General features: G+C 50.2%; 2 protein-coding genes across 2 annotated transcripts in view; one reads left to right on the top strand and one right to left on the bottom strand.

The window, feature by feature from the left end:
* The window catches only part of OPHN1 (oligophrenin 1), a 57,801-nt gene extending 54,154 nt beyond the window's left edge, over window positions 1-3,647 (bottom strand). Inside the window, exon 1 of the mRNA XM_032196277.1 lies at window positions 3,465-3,647. Within this exon, the coding sequence (XP_032052168.1) occupies window positions 3,465-3,618 (154 nt within the window). The 5' untranslated portion in view covers window positions 3,619-3,647. The remainder of the gene's footprint in view (window positions 1-3,464) is intronic.
* Window positions 3,648-4,230: 583 nt separating this feature from the next.
* YIPF6 (Yip1 domain family member 6) lies at window positions 4,231-9,768 on the top strand. Its single transcript, XM_032196368.1, has 7 exons — window positions 4,231-4,302; window positions 4,903-5,031; window positions 5,585-5,663; window positions 5,764-5,806; window positions 6,677-6,802; window positions 6,910-7,067; window positions 7,774-9,768. The coding sequence occupies exons 1-7, from the start codon at window positions 4,255-4,257 to the stop codon at window positions 7,890-7,892; spliced, it is 702 nt and encodes a 233-aa protein (XP_032052259.1). The 5' UTR covers window positions 4,231-4,254; the 3' UTR covers window positions 7,893-9,768.
* The last annotated feature ends 5,683 nt before the right edge of the window (window positions 9,769-15,451 follow it).

Here is a 15,451-nt window from a genome sequence, read left to right as displayed (position 1 = left end):
ATTTGTCAGGCGGGTAGTAGTGGCTGGCAGTCCAGGGGAGACAGGCGTGCGGTGCCGTACAACAGGCAGCCTGAACACCTTTCTTTGCCTTTTAAGCCTGAAAGGAAAGCGACTGCACTTTGAGCCTGCCACGTGTTGCTCCATCAGCCCTCCCTGGAGAGGTGAGCGCAGGCACCGCGCACCTCAGCTCCTCTCCCTTCCGACCGGCCCCGTACCTCGCACTGGGGCTCAGCACGGCCCTGGCACCTCCCAGGGGCTGAGGCAGCTCCAGCCCCGTGGCAGCCCCCAGCACAGCCGCCTGGGGCCTCCCCACCACCGAGCCCGTGCCCCCCACAGCTGGGCTGCAGGGGTGCTGTGGCGGTGGCAGGGCAACACGTCCAGGAGGAACACGGTCACTTGGCTCCTCCAGCGAGTCTGAGTGCTTCTGGCACGAAAAGGAAGGGATACGGCCAACTTTGCAACAAAAATCACTCCTATTTCTGTCGTGAAGTAACCTTTTTTTTGCTATCTTTGACTTCTGGCTGGCACAGGACTGCCTCCTCCAGGGGCACCACGTGCGTTCCCAAGCCTGTTCCTAAACAAGTCCTGCAAGTACCTGAACGACTTGTTTGAGAATTTGCGTTCGAGGTCACCTATTAATTAGCTACAAATATGGTACCAGTGAATCGACCTACCGGCAAACGTGCTGCAAAAAATAAAGTCAGATGCCCTCCAAAGATCTTCAAATGGAAGTCACTGAATTACCAGAGAGCTGCTGGAGGCCTGGCTTGTGCTGTTCGCATCGAAGTGACACTGAGTAGGGCAGTTTTGGGCTTTGTTTGCTTTCTGCTTTAGCCCCTAGAGATTCTGCTAGAAGGCTCCTGCCTAGCAGGAAGGTGGCTGCTAGATTTTCTCGCCCACCAGGTAAGTTGAGACAACTCTCACTTTCCAAACCAACATGATCAGCAGCCGAGAGACGAACACCACACGTCTCCTAGCAGACAACTCAAAACCACCCCGCGTGCGGGCCATTCTGTGAAGTCACACTCACTTGGTTTTGCTATTACTTGGCAAACAGAAAACGAAAGGCCACTTTGGGCAGTTTTGGGTTTTTGAGCCTAAACGAGGACTGTTCCCAGCAGACCACGCAGAGGCCGTTTCCCCAGCGCGGGGAACCACGCTCTCCTTGGCATGCTGCGCAGACGCTGCCGCGCTCAGGTAATTCAGTCACAGAATCACCTGGGCTGGGAGAGGCCCCCGAGACCACCCAGCCCAGCCTCTGACCTAGCACTAGCAAGTCCTCAAACTCACGAGGGCAGCAGGAACTCAAAATTTCCATGAGTCTGCGCGCAGAGCAGGGGACTGATCTGCTTTAAATCTTGTTTCACTTAGTTCGCCAGTCAGACCAACGCCACAGAAACCTTGCAGGTCCCCAGAACTCTGCCCTCGGCCGCTGAATCCGTGCCCCCATCAGCCTGGCCAAGGGCTCCAGTGGCACCACACCGTGCCCAGGGAAAGGCACAACGCGAAGGATCGGCATCAGCTGGGGCTCGCTGTTCGCAGCCCGGGTCCCTCGCGCATCGCTCCACCTCCCTCCCAAATTTTTTTTCAACCCCACCCTCACAGGCACTTTATTTTTGAAATGTTAATGGCAGCTGTCGATTACAGACAAGCGAAAACCTGTTGTGTTCTCCCATAAATACTAATTGTGAGTCTGCGGTGACTGCTAATGAGCGTTCTGGGACAGAAACCTCACAACTCCGAGCCTTCAGATAACAGGTCTAATGAGAGCAATCACCCTAATGAACGCTGCACCCTTAATGAAGGACTCTCACTCTCCTGGCAGGGCTGCCATTACCTTTGCCTCGCTGCTGCCAAGGGACACGTCCCACAGCTCCACCAAGGAGCAGGGATGAATCATCCCTCACCGGGAAGTGGGGCTTAATGACCTCAGGGTGCTCAGGCAACGAGACAGCTGCTGGCCCCAGAACCCTAACTACAGCCCTACGTGGGCAGGATTCAGAGGGGAAGACACCAGCATTTTTGCTACCACGGATGCGGTGGGGTTGGCCGAGCCCGCCGGTGGGTGGGCAGCTCCCTGGCACCCTCCCCACCTGTCCCCAGCGGGCCGGGGCGCTTCCTGCGCCTGTTTGCTCAGCTTCAGCCTGGAAGACAAAACGAGAACACGCCCACACCACTGCAGGCAAGAAATCCCAGGTTTCCTGAGTTCTGGGGGGCAAACCCACTTGGTGAAGGCGGCTTCTTCCTACTCTTCCCTTCCTCCCTCGCCAGCCCGTTCGGTGGAAGGGTTTGCTGAGCCAGCAAAGCCCAGCGCAGCGTGCACCCAGCGAGCTCGCACGAGGGCTTGTAAACATTAAAAAGGGAAACTGTTTTGACCAAAGCAGTTAGGAAAGAGCACCGTATTTACATTAACAAAGAGGCTTGTTGAAATCCTTTTTATTTTTTTTTAATTTTGTTCGCCCTGGACCAAGCAGAGATTCAGGGATTTCTTTTGCAGAAGATGAGCATCTTGCAGACCAGCAGCGTCTGCTGTTTCAGTCACACTGGCTTTTGTCATCGCTGTTTTCCAGATGGGCAAACACAGGCTATTCCAGTCATGGCCTTGATAACAAGGAAGCTCTGAACAAAAGGGCAGCATCTAAACCTATTAATACCAACTAGAAATCAACGAGCAGATGAGGAAAGCAGCCTATGAGCAGACCTTGCACTGCAGATATTTGTTTTTGTCTTCACTTGGTCTGATGCAAGCACAGCATTTACAGATACTGCCCTATCGTTTCTGGCTGTGTTTTAACACGCTTCTGAACAAGGGACCCCCGGAATGTCACCACCAAAGTCTGCATTTACATGGATACAATTCTCACTGTTATTTAAAACTAAGGGGAACAAAAAGGGGAAAAAACACACAGAAAGATGAACCACCAGGTGCTTCTGGTGTGCCATCCCTCGCTCCAGCAGCAGGCCATGCCAGGGAAGACCCCATGGGGAAGAATTGGGCAGTGCCACCCCCAGCCCCGCTCCCCCTGCTCTGCGGTGAATCCAGGCCACCGGGCACCCCCCCCAGACACGGGGCTGCTCTCCCCAAGCAAACACCGTGCCCGGGAGCCTTCAGCAGGCCGGGCAGCCGCTGTCCCCGAGCCCAGGGAGGCGGCACTCACACGGGGGGCTGGCTCCCAGCCGCGGTGCTGCCGGCAGGACCTGCCCCAGCCGGGGACCCCCCGGTGGGTGCTGGCTCCTGCCCGCGCCCTGCCAGCCCCCCAGCCCACCGGCCGTGGCACCGGGCACCGGGTGGGCACACGGGGGCTGCGCTGAGCCCCCCGGAGCTGCCGTGGGGCTCCGCAGGGCTGCGTGCAGCTCCCTACAGCTCCCTGAAAGCGCCCGGCCCGCGGCACCCCGGGGGGCGCACGGCTGGCAGGGGACGGAGCCCCCGGCACCCAAAGGACCCCCGGGACCCCCCCACTCACTGCGGATGGCGGCGATGAGCGCGTTGCCGTCCTTGATCACGTCCTTGATGAACTTGTTGGTGCGCTCCAGCTCCTGCTCGTAGCACTTGAGGCGCTCTCGGAAGTCGGGGCTGTCCAGGTAGCAGTCGCTGAACTCCAGCGGCGGGTGCCCCATGGCTGCCCCGCGGCCGGGCGGGACGGGACGGGACGGGAGGGACGGGACCGGAGGGAGGGGAGGGGACGGGAGGGGAGCGCCGCAGCCCGGCCCCAGCCCCGGCCCTGCCCGAGCCCCGCCGGGAGCCGCCCCCGGAGCCGCCCCCGGAGCCGCCCGGCCCCGCAGCGCGACCCCCGCTTCCGGGCGGCGGCGGAGCTGGGAGATGTAGTCCCGGGCGGGGGGCGGCGGGCGGGGGGCGGCACCGGGACCGGCCCGGCCCCAGCAACGGCATCGCCCCCAGTAACGAACCCAGCCCTATTAACGGCTTTGTCCCCATTAACGGCTTTAATCCCATAAATGACTTTATTCCCGTTAACAACTTTATTCCCATTCACGATTTTATTCATATTAAGGGATTTATCCCCACTAACGGCTTTATTCCCGTTAACGCCGTTCTCTCTCGGTTTGTGCACAGGGCCCCGGCCCCGACCCCCGGCCCCGTCCGCCCCCTGCCGGCCGTGCTCCCCCCCCGCCCCCCCCGCCCCCCCCGCCCCCTCCCTCCCCGTTGCCAGGGACGCCGGCGGCGCGTGACGCGCGGGGGGCGCCGCGCGCCGCTGCTGACGTCACGCCCGGCTCCACGTCGCCTCGGCAGCCAAGATGGCGGCGGCGGAGGGCGGCGGGGCCGGGGCGGCCGCGGGGCCGCTGGTGAGAGGGGGGCGACAGGGGGCGGGTGGGGGGCTCCGAGGGGCCCTGAGGGGCCGGGCAGGGCCGGGCAGGGCCGGTGGGGGCGCGGCCCTCGGCTCTGCCCGGAGCAGGCCCCGCTGTCAGGGGGCTCCTGCCCGGGGCCGGCCCCGAGCTGCCCCGCGGGCTCTGTTGTGGGGGGCCCGGTCCCGTTGCTGCGGCTGCTGGGCGCTGTGCTGCCCACAAAGCACAGGTTTTATGCTTCGTTCAGCTACCGGTGCTTACAGAGAAGGGAATGGCAGGGTACAGGCACTGGGAGCAGCCCCGCACTGCTCCTGTTGGGCGCCTGGTCAGAGCGAGCAGGTTAAACCAAGCAGACTGCCTCGGCTCTGCTGCTGATCCGAGTATTTAAAAGGCTCCTTTCACTGTGCTTTAAAAAAGCACGACGTAAGAAGCCTTGTAAATACTGGGATCTTTAGCTTTAGCTCCGAGCATTTCTTTCACCATAGACCCAGCTGAAAAACCCGTGAACAGTTTGTGCGGTTGGTTGGTGTGTCCTGAATCCTACAGCCGAAGCGGTTGGTTTGTATTTCCCCCGCCCTAACGGCCTCACCCCTTGCTCAGTTCGCAGGCCTGGCGGACGTGTCGATATCGGAGGACATCCCGGTGGAAGGGGAGATCTCCGTGCCTGTCGGGTCGCACTCCCCTGACGAAGATTACTCCACGCTGGATGAACCTGTTAAGGATACTATTGTGAGTTCGTATTCCCTGCTTCTGTTTGCAGTAAAACCTGTGTTTTCCTGTTTTCTTGGGCCATCTGCTATGCAACTCTGTATTTTCGCATAATTCTGTTTGATTTATACATCTTTAAAAGTTTTATTGTTTTGTGTGTGTGTGTTGTTTTTTTTTTTGAGCTATACCTATAAAATCAGTTCTCACGGGTCATAAAGCATTTGAATTGCAGCCTCAAAGTTTCTCTGATCCCAAAATCTGTGCAAGGGTAAAAGCCTCACATGGAACATGGGATGAGACCGTCCTGACTAACAGGATTTTTAATTAATTTTCTTAAGGGAGCAAATAAATTATTTTTCTTAATTGGGTATTGTTAGAGTAAATGATACATCTGTGGTCGTTAAGGAATGTAGGAGATTCAGCGTTGTTTGTTGCAGAGGATGCTACAGAAATTTTTGAGTTGGATCCTGTCTTGATTTACCATCGATAGGGCTTTACTTTCCGTCTTTCTGTGTTTGGTTGAGGTCTGTAACTTTTATGAAAAGGCAAATTAAAAGTTACTGCTTTATTTCAGATGAGAGACCTAAAGGCTGTTGGGAAGAAATTTGTCCACGTCATGTATCCGAAAAAGAGTAGCGCGCTCCTCAGAGACTGTACGTACAAGCTGAGTTGGAAGAGGGTGCTTTGTTACTTTCATAACAATTAAGCGTCATTCTGTGATGTTTATGTTTGTTTTTTTTCCTCTGTCTCCAGGGGATCTTTGGGGCCCTTTGGTGCTTTGTGTGTCACTAGCACTGTAAGTACTGATAAGCAGTGGATTTTTATTGTTTTAGTCTTTGACATTGGGGAAACAAGAAATTTGGAATTTCCTTTTACATGTGTTGAGAACAAGTTCTTCTGATGCTGCTTCACTCTTCTACAGTCTTTTTAGGTTTTCTTATAAAATGTGCTTTGAACACTTGAAGCCCCTTAGGACATCCCATATTTAAATTTAGGATTTAAGGGTGAGCCCTCCATCACCCTGTCTTAAGAATTTTACTGAAAAGTGTTCTGATTCTGATCGTTCTTGATGCTAACACGTTTGGACGACTTCTTTGACCCTAATCTGTAGGTCAAAACCTATGTCTAAGAACTGTTCTCTGTACATTCTGTGTACCCTGGAGGACTGATGACGGAAAAAAAACCTTGTTGCAGCAGTTCATAGACGGGCGATGACTATGGCTCCTACATGCTCATGTACAGAAAACATTCAGTAAAACGTTGTTAGAGCTTTATCAGAAACAGCGTAATTTAAGCTTTCAGATCTACATGTGCGTTACAATTTTACCTTAAGGCATACCTGTTTTTATCATGCAGTGCCTTCTTTGAGAGATGACCAAACTCTCAGTAGTTTAATTTTTGTCATGTTGTTTTTTTCTCCTGTGTATACTTGCACGGTCCTCAGAACAAGTACGCAAGTGAACCAAGGTGCCCTCTGTTGGGCAGCAGTCCTTTTCTTTTCCTATACAAAATTCAGGATACCAAAAATAATAAAGCAGATGAAAAATAATTGGTCTTCAGCCTAACTAGGGGCTGACATCGCAGCTTCCTATTGTCGACTACTCCAAGTTTGCAAAAACTCAGTCATAAGTTGGAATTAACTCCTTATATCCGTTACCTACAACAGGATGCTGCAGGGTGGATCAGCAGATAGTAAAGAAGACGGAGGGCCACAGTTTGCTGAAGTCTTCGTCATCATCTGGTTTGGTGCAGTTGTCATCACACTAAACTCAAAGCTGCTTGGAGGGACTATGTGAGTGCTGCTGGTGTATAGGAGCAGTCAAAATGCTCCAGTTTATGGAATTTTCGGTGATGTTTTGATCTGACTGCTTTTTTTCCGTTTCTCACCCTCCTTTCTAGATCATTTTTTCAGAGCCTGTGTGTCCTGGGTTACTGCGTCCTGCCCCTGACGGTGGCGATGCTGGTGTGCAGGCTGGTGCTGCTGGCAGGTTCCGGGACCGTCAGCTTCATTGTTCGTCTCATCGTCGTAATGGCCATGTTTGGTTGGTCGACGTTAGGTGAGTGCTTTGTGTTGTAGCACTGTTGTGCACGCTGAGCATTTCACAGAATCACAGAACTGTTTGGCTTGGAAGAGACCTTAAAGATCATCTAATTCCAACCCCCCTGCCATGGGCAGGGATGCCTCCCCCTAGACCAGGCTGCTGAAAGCCCCATCCAACCTGGCCTTGAGCACCTCCAGGGATGGGGCATCCACAGCTCCTCTGGGCAGCCTGTGCCAAGGCCTCACCACCCTCCTAGTAAAGAATTTCTGCCTTTGCCTTCCATTTGCCGATGCTCCTCTTGATTTTTGTGGTCATACACAAACTGCCCTTGAAGGGAGGATGGTAATTTAATATTAAACTTAACGTGAGACTCCGAGGTATTTTATTCTGTGTTATTTCTAACCTATGTTAGAAATACCATTTAAAAATCACTAGTCTCATACAGGTGCATTTGCATTATTTCTCCTGTTCTTAATATATGTCTGAATCTTACTACACAGTGTTAATCAGCATTTGTTTTTCTATGTAATAAATAAGTGAATCTTAGTTTTAACTTACAATTAGAGACCATTGTTATTGAACAATGAGTTACCATTTTCTGTCCTTCAGCGTAATTGCAATCAAGATACTAATTCAAACTTGTTAACATCTGCAGTGGATCTTTCTCTTTCAGTTTTATGTTGTTCGCATTTCAAGTATTTTTCTTTTCCTTTGTCACCAGCATCTACAGCTTTCCTGGCAGACAGTCAGCCTCCAAACCGCAAAGCTCTGGTTGTGTACCCTATCTTCCTCTTCTACTTCGTTATCAGCTGGATGATTCTCACCTTTACACCTCAGTGATGCCAGATCAGAAGAGACTGTGTGATACGGACTGCAAGTTTTTCGTGAACACTGCAGTTAATCGTTGGCTTTATCTCTTATTAATTTATAGAGAGAGATGGTGTAAAAAAGCAGGTTACGGGATAAAGCCAGAGAACTGCAAAATTGGTCATTCGTGTGTTCCTCTTCTTGAATGATACTGAAGTCCAGCTGCTGATTATTTTTTTTAATTAGCCCTGCCCTTTAGTTGTGTTGAATAAAAAATGCACACTGTGACAGGGATTCTTCTGCCTGAGGAATAGAGGGGGAGATCTTGGAACTTCAAGAAGGTGTTAGGTGAAGTATAGGATCACACGACTTAGCAGAATTCTTGCTTGTGCTTGGATTCTCACTGAAGTTGAATATGCCTTATGAAATAATAGAAGTTCATCACTGTTATGTGTTGGTAAGGAAGAATGTGTTTGACTCTGTTCTTTTTCACTTGTAGGGTGGTGAAATGTACATACAGTGCATCATAGGATTGGGAGCTTTCACTTTGAAATCAGATTGCAGCAAAAAATAAGTTGGGTCCAATTTCCTACTAATTAGAGCAGGGCAGAAGGGAACTGTCTTTGCTCCTGTTCATGTATTCTGTATTTATGTTTCAGCCACTTTGCATGTCAAGGGTGTGTTAGCCGAATGCCTTCAACACCACAGCTACAACGACTAGTCCGTATATCCAATGAGGGAGACGGTGTTTACACTGGATAGTTACAAATCTTTTCTTTGCCACTCTAGAGTTAAAAGTTCTGGAGAAGCAGTCAAGACTAATCAGAAAAGGGACTTGGCCATCATATTGGCTCTGAATATTGAAAATGGAAAACTAAGTGTCTGGAGAGCACAAAGTAATGTATATTTAAAAAACAGAAAAACTGAGAAGTTGAAGCTTTGATCTGTAGGATGTTTGGATGCTAATGCGCCAAACAGGACTTAAGTCCAAAAGTTTCAAAGTGGGTTGAAGGAAGGAAAATAAATCGTGACGAAGGTGGTGGCTCTTACGGAGTATCCTACAAATTCCATTCTTAATTGATTTTATGTGACTTTCATTTGGTTGTTTACATGGTCAGTGTTCCAACATAAACACATGCAAAGTTGCATATTGTTTCTTTGTACTTACAATGAAATGTGAGAAACTTTTCTATAGTTTTTTTTCTAATACTTTTATAAAAGGAGAGGAGGCTTGTTCTCCAGCGCTGTAGGTAGATGTATGTTGCCTGCCTGGAGAACCGTACGCAGGCATACAAGTGGGTCATCTATATTTCAGCATAGGGATTGAAACCCGGAGAACTGGTTGTTGCAGATTGTACAGAAATTATTTATGTTGCCCATTATTTTCAGTAAGAAGTCCAAGGGGAAATTTTAGAATGTCTTGGAGGTGAAGAAACTGCTGTTAAAATGCTCTTTTTTTTTTTTTTTTTTTTTTCCTGAAAATGAGTATCAGATTTCCTTTCTCCTGTAGTAATGCAAATAGACCTGAAATTGATGTAAGTGGGTTCTGTTAAAGTGTAAATATATGTAATTTATATTTATATATAAAAATGAAGTCTCTGCTATAAACACTATAAATACTTGGTAATTGGGATAGAAACTTTTAAATGCGTGGACTAAAAGTACATTTTTGCATTTCTGGGAGTGTGGAGAAGAGAAGAAAAAATCAGTTACTCTGCAGGGACCCTCGTTGGTCACAGAACAGTCATCAGCGAGCGTGTGTGGAGCTGAGAGCTGTTCCTGCTGCCTCCCTCACACCTCGGCGTGTGTCTCTTCTAAGTTGCTGCGAGGGGAGCTCTGGTGTTTCATATGCTTGGGTATAAAATGGAAATGGGGAATTTTTAAGCATCCATTAAATTATTACTGATAAGGAATGTGATTTTTCTTTATTTTTTTTTGGCGTGCTGTTTCCCATTCATGTAAACATTAGTTTGGCTTTGTGAATATGAAAAGAAATATTCAAGGGAAGTAGAAAGATAGTAAAACTATTGATTAGTGAGTTGAATTCTCTGAGGAAGAAAATCTATTCTATTTCAGCACAAGAATTTAACCGCGCTTTTATAGAAATCCTTGGAATTCTGTCTCTGCAGTATTTAATATCCAGTGTGTCTTGAGACTTAATGTGGTATCGTATCTGAAAGATGATTGGGGGAACATTTGATTGATCCAGCATCTTTGGGGAAAGAAGGAAACTGAAGAGGAATTAAACAAAATCCCAGTTTTTATCTTACTTGTCTCTGACTTTGATGTGTCTCATGATGGCTTGTTCTGTAACATACTGCTCTTGGCTTATATAAGAGAAGGAAATTATTTTTATATTAACTAGATTCACTTTTCAACTGGTCACTAGAGATTTTAGTCGAGTTATTTTAACTCTGGAAGAATATGCAGAAATATACTGGTTATATAATGAAGTTTTTATTATTATTTTAAAACCCATGGCGATCCATTAGTGTGGAAACCATCATTTTCTAAAGCAGTGAAACGTAGAAGTGGATTTATATCACTGAAGACTTGCCATAAAGCTTTAGCTGTCAGGAGGCAAGTAGGAAACGAGATTTCCTAAGTTTTCATGTCTCCAGTTGAATAAAGTTATCCCTTAAGTGTGGTGGGTTTTTAATTGCCGTTTTCTCTAGCAGGGTAGAGGACACTTCTTGGCCAGCAATCCTAGCTGCTGTAGCTCACTGTCTGACCTCGTTCCTCAGCTTTCTGTTGAGAGATGTGCTCGATGCCAGTGTGATTAGAAGCATGCAGTGTATCTCATCACAGGTAATTTCCCTGCCACAACTGTGGTGGGGAAATTATTGGAATTGTTTTAATCAATTGTTGAAAATTTTCACTAAAAGTGGCTTGGCCTTTAAATCTTGAATCTACTGAAAAGCTTAGCCGTTCTTATAAGTAGAATAGAATTGCTTGGAAAGGCAGCGAGCAAGCAGTGAGCATCAGTGCAAATGAGCATCTGATTGAAAATTGGGTGACTTGAAGTCTTGTGTGGCTTCAAGAAATCAAGAAGCCAAAACTGTAATTTGTTCCTCAGCCAAATTTTGCTGCTCTGTACTGGCACTGCTTGTACTGACTCAGCTTGCCCCTCAGCAAGCGGCTGGTCCCCAGAACAAGCTAGATACGGGCGCATCACAGCATGATTGAAGCATTTCAGGTTTAGGCAGGTGAAATACTAATTGATACTCACAGGCTTGTGTTGGTGATGTTCCTTTTAACTAATGGCATTGCGTGAAGGAGCTGAGGGTGCCTGCTCATTGAAGGCTACTTGGTCTTGTTCAGCCAGTTACGTAGTGCTTGCCTCCAGAAACGCGTGCAGGTAATCTGTGTGACCACAGCGCAGGGCTTAATCTGTCATTAAAGCACGTGTGGTAACTCCGTCGTTGGGCTTTCCAAGGGGAAGAAAGCCTCTTCCTTCTTGCTTAGAGCTGGAAAGGCAGCAAGAAGAAAAGCAGATGCCTCACATTTAATGCAGTGCTTTAACTTTGCTGTGGAGAACGTGGATGGTTCTCTGGTGCATAAACCAAGCTTTCTTTCCCACTAAGATTTTTTAATACAGCTTATTCACTGAAGTTACGGGCTCAAGTCTGAATTTAATTTTGATCTATTTAACCCCAATGAAAATAATTTACCTTCAAAATGTATAGATTCAAACACTGAAACACTTAGGGGTTAGTCATATATGTGGATGAGAAGCACCACAGATGCTGTGCTGCGGGCAGCCAGCGCCAGTGCTGGGCTCTGCAAGAGGTGAGGAGTGCCCGCACGGACAGGGCGCAGCGCTCGTCTGCGGCTGCTTTGTCCAAAACACATCGTGTGCCTGGGGATCTGGAGGGAATTGAAGGAAGGTGGGCTAGGAAACTGTTGAATTCTCTACTCCTACAGAATTTTTCTAAGCATGGAAACTGTGCATGTATCAGTGAGTTAATGGCAGCTGGTGGGAGCAGCGCTGTAAGGTGTAAGTGGTGTGTCCCTCTGCTCAAAAGAGCTGCTGCTCCTACAGGTGCATGTAAATACCTGGTGTCCTTATGTTCTAGCCAATTATAAGGATAGTTTTTAGGAGCTAGGACCAGAAAGAGCATTTTCGCTGTACCCGCTGAGCCGTGGTCCTACACAGAGGTGCTGCAGGGAATCCAGCATTCGGCGTTCTGGGAAGCAAAAAACAATTCTCGCTAAGGGTTGATGATGGGACGTGCCCGGGTGCCAGCAGCACTCAGGTTCTGCAAGGAGCAGGCACAGAAGGGGAGCTGTGCACTGGCAGCACCAGCAAGATGCGAGGGTGAAAGTCTCCAAGTCCCTGCCCGCCGCTTCCTCCCGGGGCAGTACGGAGCCCAGGGCAAAACGCGTCGGGCGTGCCGGGGCTGTTCTGTGCCCGGCGGTGGCATTGGTTTGCTCGTGCTTAAATCTTGCTTCTCCTCCTGCCTGGTCACAGACCCTAAACGTAAAAACAGCTGGGCTGGTTTGCCTCGAAATCAGCATCGATGCAGGCAATCCTCGGGCTGCCAGCCACTTTGGAGAGGGAGGTGTCAGCAAACACCCCCCTGCCAGCAGCCTGCCGAGTGGGTCTGAGCAGCACTGAGCCCTGCCGCTAAAACGTGAAGGTAATGAAGGTACCGGGGGTAACGAGGGAGCGGGGGGGAAGGCAGTCTGGTAAATGAATAGCACTCTGAAAATATTTCTAATAATGGAGTTAGAGGCAGTGAAGTGAGGTACGTCTGTGTAGTAGGGGTGCAAAGGGCGCTTTGGGAGCTGGCTGTGCTGGCTGCGGAAACTTTGCTGAAGACAGTGGCAGCGCTTCGGGGGCCTCGCTACCTGTGTTCTCCAACGTGTTGTGGAAATGCCCCGTGCTCACAGGTGGGTCACCAGGTAAAGCAGCACTGGGTGCTCAGCTCCCTGTGTGCCCGGGCACTGAACGCTGCCTGGGCGTGCTGGTGGGCACCTCGGGACGGGGGGGACAGGATCCTGGATCCTGCCATGGCACGGGGAGTGATCCCCCCACCCCATGGTTATTTCTGCTCTGTCGGCGGAGATTTAAAACGCGGCAGCCCTGTGTTTGTTTGTTTGTTTTAAATTATTATCTGGTTAGTGAGAGCTGCCATGTGCAGTTAGAATTCATTTCCTTGAGCCTGAGGTTCCAAGTAAGCAGCACGTTAAGACTCTTAATTTTGTGCCTGACCTGTTTATGCTGTGGGGTCTGCACCTATTTGGCCTTTTCTATAATACTGAATTTTGAGCAAGAAGATTACTTTCAACAATGTTTACTGTGGCAATGAGGAAATGATTAAGTGTGCCTCTTTTTCCCATAAGATGGCAATAATCAACATGTTCATTAATCTAACTTCAGTTAGAATTGCGCACTGGAGATTGTTCAGACCTTTTGGCTTATTTCCATCTATTAGTCAATTAACGTGTTCATGCTCTGAAGCGTGCTAGCCTTTTACACTTCTGCAAATTGTGAAGCAATCGCTCAAAGCAATTCATTTTTAACCTTTCCCAAGTTATTGCTAGGTGGAAAACTGAGCAGATCTTAAGATTATTTTGCATAGCCAAAAAATAAAAAAATAAAAATGGCTGCAGCAGCTTGGAGCCCAGCCTCAGGCTGCTGACTAACTCTTCTCATTGCTCGTGGTCAGGTCTGGGGAAGACCCCGAGCCCTGGGCCTGGGGGCCAAGAATTTGTCCTGTGGGCACTTGCTGCCGCTGCAGGGCAGCAAAGGGACCGGACAGGGCAAAGCGCGCCCAGCAGGCAGGGGTTCAGCAGAGACGGCGAGATAAAGCCACAAAGGGAAGGTGCGGTCGGGAGCCCTACGCATGTGGCTGCTGCTTGTGGCTGGAATCGGGGCCGCTGCCTTGCTCTGCTGCTGTCCTTGTCCGGGAGGCAGTGCCCGAGCCGTGCTCTGTGTGCTCATCTCCAGAGTTTCTCCTAGATTTTGTTCTCAGTCCCAGTGAGGATAAAAAGCAGTAAGTTTCTACCTGCCGGTGTGGGGAGTAAGGCTTTATTTTCCCAGCGGTTACTTGCCTTGAACTTTGTCACCATGCACCTGCATTTCAGAGTTCAGAGCGGCTGCTGCGCGGGACAGCGAACAGGGGCAGTTTTGTTCAGTTTGCTACGGCCTCGCTGTGCCAGGCACATCCACACGGCTGGGCCGCCCAGCCTGCTGCTCCCCGTCATCAGCCTGCTGCTCCCCGTCATCAGCCTGCTGCTCGTGTGGCAGGCTGCAGGGAGGACGCTGGATGTCAGTGAGAGCAGGGACTGCAGCCTTCCTCCTGTAAGGCAGGAGGGCAGCAGCCATGGCACGGGGAGCTCCCAGTGCTGCCAGCCCTACCCTTACTGGGAGAGAGGGAACGGAGCAATTGCTTTGTCTCTGCTCAGCTTCTCCTGGGTGTGCAGAAGGCGTTGCCCCAGCCCATCACATGCAGCCGGAGGTAACGTCTCCTTCGTCCTGCCTTGAAGCAGCTTCAGCAGCACCCAGGCCCAGCCTGCCTCAACGAGAGCTCCCCAAACCCCATCTCTTCCCCCAGCTCAGGGGTGCTAGCACTGCAAAGAGTATAATATGCGAAACAAGCTCACTCTAAAGGGGTATCGGCAGTTCCCTATTTTGAGTGAAATGAAGAATACAGAATAAATGGGGAAGGCTGAGTGGCAGTCCTAGTGCAGCTGCATAGGCAGCATCCCCTGCAGGAGGTGTATTAGAGGACACCACACAGGGAGCTGCTGTGTCGCTAGTTAGCTCTGTTCCAGTGTGCACAGAATATTTTAAAGCACTCTTTTTCTTTTTTACCTTTTTATGCTATGCAGGCTTCACAGAGTACTGAAAGGTCTGAAATGAGTGGAGAAGAAGCTGGGTGTTGCAGCAAGGCGATCACAGAATCAGTAAGGTTGGAAAGACCTCGAAGATCACCTGGTCCAACCATCTGCCTGCCACCACTACTGCCCGCTGAACCACGTCCCTAAGCACACGGCACATCTGCCCTTCCCTTGAACACCTCCAGGGGTGACTCCACCACTTCCCTGGGCGCCCCGTTCCAGTGCCTTACTGCTCTTTCTGAGAAGAAATTTTTCTTAATATCCAACCTGAGTAAAGTACGAATGCGTCTGGAGTAAACACTGCTACACCCCTCTACACCCCTTTCTGACTGGGTGGAATGGAAATGGGGGTTCTGGAAAAATAAGACGAGCAAAGTAATAGTTTTCTACGAAGTGGCTCTCGCTAGGGAAGAACAAAGTGAAGCCGGTCCTGCATCGCCAGTTTGCCTTCGTCAGACGGAGATTTCTGCCCATGGACAATGGAGACGGAGAGCACAGAACATGGAGCGAAGCCACCTTTTACTCCAGGCCAGCAGCACGAATTCCTGGCCTCGTCTTCTTCAGTTCCCGAGGAGGATGGAGGTGTCTACAGCTTCTTCTGTCCGTGGAGCAGCCAGCACGGTCCCGGGGAGGAACCCGACTGCATGTCCCCAGGGGAGGACTCCTCACCTGCCCCCGGGGCAGCCTGCGGGCACCAGCCGGGTGGTGTCAGCCTCACGGAGGGTCACGTGTGGCACAGAGGGGGC

This window comes from Aythya fuligula, chromosome 13, assembly GCF_009819795.1.
Source record: "Aythya fuligula isolate bAytFul2 chromosome 13, bAytFul2.pri, whole genome shotgun sequence".
NCBI lineage: Eukaryota > Metazoa > Chordata > Aves > Anseriformes > Anatidae > Aythya > Aythya fuligula.
The sequence above is the reverse complement of the archived record's forward strand: the minus strand, read 5'-3'. Positions and strand labels throughout refer to the sequence as shown.

Bases quoted from the DNA above. Each gene is read 5' to 3' on its own strand.
- YIPF6 (XM_032196368.1), top strand. From the start codon at position 4,255: ATGGCGGCGGCGGAGGGCGGCGGGGCCGGGGCGGCCGCGGGGCCGCTG. The intron at 4,303-4,902 runs GTGAGAGGGGGG...CCCCTTGCTCAG, and splicing joins GGGCGGCCGCGGGGCCGCTG to TTCGCAGGCCTGGCGGACGT. The intron at 6,803-6,909 runs GTGAGTGCTGCT...CCTCCTTTCTAG, and splicing joins AAGCTGCTTGGAGGGACTAT to ATCATTTTTTCAGAGCCTGT.